The following is a 7,683-nucleotide window of genomic DNA, read 5'->3' on the forward strand; positions in this document are numbered from 1 at the left end:
AGGGGTTATAGAGCGTCTGAAGTTTTATAAGTATGAGGGTTCTCATGAACATGAATGTTGTATAGATTATGAGGGTTGTATAGAATATAATACTTCAGAGTATTAGGGTTGCATACAATATGAGGATTGTATTGAGGGTATGAGAACTGAATAGAGTATAAGGGTTCTATATTCTATGAGGGTTGTATAGATTATAGGGGTTGTATAGATAATACGCGTTGTATAGATTATGAGGGCTTGTATTGAGAGTATGAAGGCTGCAATGAGAGTATGAAAGTTGCATTGAGAACTATGAGTGTTGAATAGAGTAAGAGGGTTGTATAATGTATGAGAGTTGTATAGAGTATGAGAGCTGCATTGAGTGTATGAGGGTTTTTATAGAAAGTATGAGCTGTATAGGGTATAAGGGTTGTGCAGGGAGTATGAGGGTTGTACAGAGATTTATGAGGGTTTTATAATGAGTATGGAGCTTATACAGGGAATTTGAGGGTTGTACAGGGAGTATGAGGAGATGTATAGAGAGTGTGAGGGTTATACAAGAAGTATGCTGGGTTATACAGGGATTATGAGGGTCATACAGAAAGTATGAGGGTTATACAGGGAGTACGAGGAGATGAATAGAGAGTGTGAGGGTTATACAGGAAGTATGAGTGCTGTATAGAGAATATGAGGGATGTATAGGGAGTGTGGAAAGTAATCACAGTCCAAAAAAATGAAGACCTTGCCTGCAATCATCTTCAGACCGATGTCACTCCTATCCGCTTTGTCCAATATATATATATATATATATATATATATATATATATATATATATATATATATATATATATATACATATATATATATATTATATATATATATATATATATATATATATATATATATATATATATATATATATATATATATATATATATATATATATATATATATATATATATATATATATTGTCGACTTTTCGTGACAAGACAGCAGCATACGTGTTGATCCCTACTCAAGAATACATGAATAACAGCGATATCCTCAGTGATGACACTAAATTTCAACGAATCACGAGGAACCCTGAGGAAGACCTTAAGCACAAAGTGAACAAAACTTTTACTGCAATCAACGCAAAGAGAGATAGCGTTCATTTCGCCAAACTTCAAGGCGACTTTGGCTTAAGATATGCTTATAGCAAAGTAAAGACGCATAAACCAGGAAAAACACTACGCCCAATAATCAGCCAAATGCCAACTCCAACCCACCACCTGGCAAAAAGACTTAACGAACTCTTCACTCCAAGCAACTATAGTCTACAATCATCAGCAGATTTCCTAGAAATAATCAAAACCACACAGCCCGATGGAATTATTGCTTCACTGGACGTCGAATCCCTATTTATCAACGTCCCGGAGGACACCACCATAGAAATGATACTAGACAGTATACAGAGACGAGAGTGCCCCTAAATTAGACATACCCGAGCCACACTTGAAGGGCCTTCTCGAGGCATGTACAAAAGAAGTCCCTTTCATCAGTCCGCAAGGCGACATGTATCTACAAATGGACAGAGTAGCAACGGGCTCCCCCTTAGGTGTGTTATTCGCTAATTTTTACATGGAGACCATACAGGAGAGAGTCTTCAGTAGTAAGCAAAAACCAATGGTATATTGCCGTTATGTAGATGACATATTTGTCATAGTAAAGGACCCAGATGAACTAACCGACCTAAAAAGCCATCTAGAGAGAGAGAATCATTATTTCGGTTCACACATGAAAATGGTGAAAATAACAGTTTGCCATTCCTGGATGTACTTATAAGAAAAACAGGGACCTTTCTAAGCACCAGCGTATATACTAAACCTACAAACAGGATTATGCCTAAACGGTAGGAGTGAGTGACCCCAAAGATACAAAGCCAGTGTTCCCAACGCTTATATTCGTCGAGCCCTTACCCACTGCTCTGAATGGAGCAACGTGAGAAGGGAGTTTGAAAGAATAACTCAGGTGTTGGTGAACAATAAATAGAGCAACACAGAAATAAACACTACTATAAGACGACACCTGGAACGATGGTACAATCCTGAACTAAGAACAGAAACCACAACGCCTCCAATAAAATTATATTACAACTCAACCATGCACAGTGAACATAAGAAAGAAGAACGAATAATAAAAGACATAAGCCGTAAAGGAGTAAAAAAATACAATTCCTAACCAAAACATAGACTTAATCATATACTATAAAACAAAAAAGACTACCGATCTCCTTATTAAAAACAGGCCGGAACCGACGGAGAATCCTCTACAGCAGTCAGACGTGGTATACATGTACACTTACTCTCACGAAGGATGTACCCTTCGATCTAAGTACATAGGTATGACGTCGACGAAGCTGACGAGACGTTTGACCTGTCATCTTCAATCAGGTGCCCCCCAAAATAACACGAGACAAGCCCATGACATCACCCTAACAGGAGAAATGTTGAATAAAAACACTTGTATAATAGACAAAACCCAAGATGTACGAAGATTACAAATTCTTGAAGCAATCTCTATAAAATAGAACAACCCACCACAAATACCCAAATTACGGAACTAGTCACTCTACCCACCATGAGAGTAAGAACAAGACCGGAACGCAAAAATGCCAACATAGAAGACGCTGCTCAACATGCTACGTCCAATATACCTGATTAATCTTTGTATGTGGATCGGACATTTAAGGCCTTTTTCTTGAAAGGCCTCTAAACTTTATGCCTTACTTTTCTTATTCTTGACCCATTTGTATTCGTCTACTTGGTTTCACCTGACCCCATATTAGTATAAATCCAATATGCTTTGTAATTTCCTATCACTTGAGAATGAACCATGTAGGTTCGAAACGTTGTGTAATTTTATAATAAGTGTAATACATTCTACAGTTATTTATTTTTTTTTCTTTACGTCGAACAAAGGTAACTTTGTTCGACGTAAATATATATATATATATATATATATATATATATATATATATATATATATATATATATATATATATATATATATATATATATATATATATATATATATATATATATATATATATAAAGCTTCAGTACTTATCTCTCGGCAACACGGCTTCAGACCTTAAAAAAAAGCGATGCTCTAATAAATTGTAATAAATTTGCTAGACTTGATACGCGACTTCACAATGGTCGTGCACGGACCGAAACGTTGTCGTTTCTTTAGTTTCAGTTGTGGGTTGGATATCAACTCTTCAGCCACGGTATTGAGACTCGTCGTCTGCATGATGCATGAGATAGGTTATCTATAGGGTGACTTGTTTAACAGGTTAAATGTAGGGGTGTCACAATAGGATGGGTCAAGCGCATTGGGTGACACGACATGTTTGATGGGTCGAATGGTTCGGATAACACTCTCTGATGGGTCACCGACACGGGATACTTTATATTGGTCAATATATTGGGAGAGGCAAGAGAAAGGTCAGAGAAATGGTGGTGGTACTGCTTGATGGGTCAAAATATAGGGAGGCCCTATGGGATAGGTCACTATATGGGATGACACTATGCGATGGCTCAATACATAGGGTGACCCCTATGGGATAGATTAAATATGAATGTTGAGGAAAATGGGAAGAAATAAGTCCAATATGTGGGTTGACTGGATGGGATGGGTCATATACATGGGTTGATGGGATGGGTCATATACATGGGTTGATGGGATGGGACATATACATGGGTTGATGGGATGGGACATATACATGGGTTGATGGGATGGGTCATATACATGGGTTGATGGAATGGGACATATACATGGGTTGAGATACTTGGTGCCTCTTCAGTGTACCTTTCCATTAATAAGATGGATGATAAGAGACACTTTATATGTAACAAGTTTATTCAAAGACTTTATACACGCTGTTGTTATTGTTTGCCAACTATATGTTGCACGGCGGCCAATATCAGATATTAACCGTTCCAGGAGGACCCCGGGATGGTGACCGCTGCAGGAGGACCCCGGGATGGTGACCGCTGCAGGAGGACCCCGGGATGGTGACAGCTGCAGGAGGACCCCGGGATGGTGACAGCTGCAGGAGGACCCCGGGATGGTGACCGCTGCAGGAGGACCCCCGGGATGGTGACCGCTTAACAGTTCCTGGAGAACACCATCACTAGACAAGCCCGACTAACCACATGTGAGAGGTCATGCTTGACGGGAGCCAGCAGGGTTGTGGTCCTTGTTTACACTGAGCCTTGTGTGGTGTTCTGCTCTCTGGTGTGGGTGTGGTCCTCCAGCCCTGGTGTGGGTGTGGTCCTCCAGCCCTGGTGTGGGTGTGGTCCTCCAGCCCTGGTGTGGGTGTGGTCCTCCAGCCCTGGTGTGGGTGTGGTCCTCCAGCCCTGGTGTGGGTGTGGTCCTCCAGCCCTGGTGGGGGTGTGGTCTTCCAGCCCTGGTGTGGGTGTGGTCCTCCAGCCCTGGTGTGGGTGTGGTCCTCCAGCCCTGGTGTGGGTGTGGTCCTCCAGCCCTGGTGTGGGTGTGGTCCTCCAGCCCTGGTGTGGGTGTGGTCCTCCAGCCCTGGTGTGGGTGTGGTCCTTCAACTCTGGTGTGGGTGTGGTCCTCCACGACTCTTTGGTTTTCAGCTGTATACGATTGATCGGCTTCAGCCCATAGAAAAGATAAATAACTTAATTAACAAAATATAAATTCTTTTACACTATACAATATTTACATTGTTAAAACAGGTTACCTGTAGTTTATGGCACACACGTCTCAGAGGCAATTTGTTTGTGAACCACTTGATTATGTCAGTCATCCAGATCATTTCTATCCTGGTCACGTGTGTCGAGTAGACAACGTGTCCTGAAGGTCACATGTCCTGGGGGTCACGAGTGTCCCCGGAGGTCACTTGTCTCATAGATTATTTGACTTGGAGGTCACATGTTTTTTGGAATTCACGTGTGTACTCGAAGGTCACAAATCCTGCGCCAAGATTCACAAAGCACTTACGAGATCTGAATCTCTTGCCTAGAGCATGGCGGCTCAGGCCGTATTTACTAAATCAGTTTCCGAGCTGCAGGCGTTACGAGGTCGTCCGTGACAATAATATCCTTGAATTGAGGCCTCGCAGCTCTTCGGAGCTTGCACACGCTTGGTAACCAACAAAGTCGCCATGATCGATGTAAGAGGCTCATGTCGTAAGTGGACACTAATAATTTATGTATCCCGTCTCAGGAGGCCACGTGTGTCCCCCGAGGCCACGTGTGCTAGAGGTCATGTGTCCTGGAGATGTGTGTGTGGGTTAGCTCCGACGCTCGGGGTATTATTCTACAGTTCACTGGCGGTACTTCACATTTTTGGTCAAACTAATTCACCGTTACCGTGAAGGGTCACTCAAGTAGGGTGGAATGAAGGTCCAGGTGCGGCGGGGGACATCGGTCTCCTGCTGGTGGCGGTGATGACAGGGGCAGTAGCTGCTTCAGCAGACGAGGCAAGGACAGCGAGGGCCGCTGGGTGGCTGGTGTTGGTCTCGAGGGCGGTAGGGAGCCTGTTGACGGTGATGTCCGCCAGCGGGCCACTGTTCCTGCTGGAGTTGGTTTCCACCTGCGCGCGGGGCAAGGCGGCCAGGGGCGGCCTAGCCTGCTCGTCCTGCTTGTCTCGCAATTTCCTGCGGGCCCGCGCCTCCAGCGACTCCTGCAGGTCGGTGATGTAGTCAATAGCGGAGTGGATAAGCTGCACTCTGGAGAGGCGGCCGGAGCGAGGCACGTATGGCACCAACTGGCGAAGCTTCTCCAGGTACACCCGCATCTCCGCCCCGCGGCCCTCCTCCCCTGCCGACGACGGGCCAGCGCCAGGAGTGTCTGCAGGCGGCGCCGCTAGGGGCTCACACCGCGACTTTGACTCTTCGCCTGACGATAACGGCGCGGATGACGAGGAAGGTTTGAGCTGCCTGACGTTACGCGCCCGTAAGATGTCTCTGTCTCGGGCAGGATGTGTGGGCTTGTCGGGCTTCATGGCGGCGGAGGCGCGCGCCTCTCCAACACTCCCACAATCTCCAACACCGGCAGCGGGAGCCACTCGGCACTCCTCCAGCTGTGCCAACTGTCTGACTGAGGCCATGCTGGGTCCAGGGACCACTCAGCGCCCGCACACGATCAATAACCACGCCCCTAACAACCCGTCAGCCAATACCGCCTCGAACACCCTCCAACCCTCCGAGCTCAACCTGCTGCCATCTTGATTTTTTATTGAAATACCTGACTACTCCCACAAACACCTGACTACTTCCACAAGCACCTGACTACTTCCACCAGCACCTGACTACTCCCACAGCACCTGACTACTCCCACAAACACCTGACTACTCCCACAGCACCTGACTACTCCCACAAACACCTGACTACTCCCACAGCACCTGACTACTCCCACAAACACCTGACTACTCCCACAAACACCTGACTACTTCCACAAGCACCTGACTACTTCCACCAGCACCTGACTACTCCCACAAGCACCTGACTACTCCCACAAGTACCTGACTACTCCCACAAGCACCTGACTACTCCCTCAAGCACCTGACTACTCCCACAAGCACCTGACTACTTCCACCAGCACCTGACTACTCCCACAAGCACCTGACTACTCCCACAAGCACCTGACTACTTCCACCAGCACCTGACTACTCCCACAAGCACCTGACTACTTCCACAAACACCTGACTACTCCCACAAACACCTGACTACTTCCACCAGCACCTGACTACTTCCACCAGCACCTGACTACTCCCACAAGCACCTGACTACTCCCACAAGCACCTGACTACTTCCACAAGCATCTGACTACTTCCACAAACACCTGACTACATCCACAAGCACCTGACTACTTCCACAAACACCTGACTACTTCCACAAGCACCTGACTACTCCCTCAAGCACCTGACTACTTCCACAAGCACCTGACTACTTCCACAAACACCTGACTACTTCCACAAGCACCTGACTACTCCCACAAGCACCTGACTACTTCCACAAACACCTGACTACTCCCACAAACACCTGACTACTTCCACCAGCACCTGACTACTTCCACCAGCACCTGACTACTCCCACAAGCACCTGACTACTTCCACAAGCACCTGACTACTTCCACAAACACCTGACTACATCCACAAGCACCTGACTACTTCCACAAACACCTGACTACTTCCACAAGCACCTGACTACTTCCACAAGCACCTGACTATTCCCTCAAGCACCTGACTACTTCCACAAGCATCTGACTACTTCCACAAGCACCTGACTACTTCCACAAGCACCTGACTACATCCACAAGCACCTGACTACTTCCACAAACACCTGACTACTTCCACAAGCACCTGACTACATCCACAAGCACCTGACTACTTCCACAAACACCTGACTACTTCCACAAACACCTGACTACTTCCACAAACACCTGACTACTTCCACAAGCACCTGACTACTTCCACAAGCACCTGACTACTTCCACAAGCACCTGACTACTTCCACAAGCACCTGACTACATCCACAAGCACCTGACTACTTCCACAAACACCTGACTACTTCCACAAGCACCTGACTACTTCCACAAGCACCTGACTACTTCCACAAGCACCTGACTACTTCCACAAGCACCTGACTACTTCCACAAGCATCTGACTACTTCCACAAGCACCTGACTACA

The 7,683-nt window shown here is 45.9% G+C and overlaps 1 protein-coding gene across 1 annotated transcript; it reads right to left on the reverse strand.

Annotated features, from left to right (window-relative positions):
* Positions 1 to 3,865: 3,865 nt before the first annotated feature.
* LOC138372943 (uncharacterized) lies at positions 3,866 to 6,216 on the reverse strand. Its single transcript, XM_069338792.1, has one exon. The coding sequence runs from the start codon at positions 6,098 to 6,100 to the stop codon at positions 5,375 to 5,377; it is 726 nt and encodes a 241-aa protein (XP_069194893.1). The 5' UTR covers positions 6,101 to 6,216; the 3' UTR covers positions 3,866 to 5,374.
* Between the last annotated feature and the right edge of the window lie 1,467 nt (positions 6,217 to 7,683).

Source organism: Procambarus clarkii, chromosome 40 (assembly GCF_040958095.1).
Source record: "Procambarus clarkii isolate CNS0578487 chromosome 40, FALCON_Pclarkii_2.0, whole genome shotgun sequence".
NCBI classification, from domain to species: Eukaryota; Metazoa; Arthropoda; class Malacostraca; order Decapoda; family Cambaridae; genus Procambarus; species Procambarus clarkii.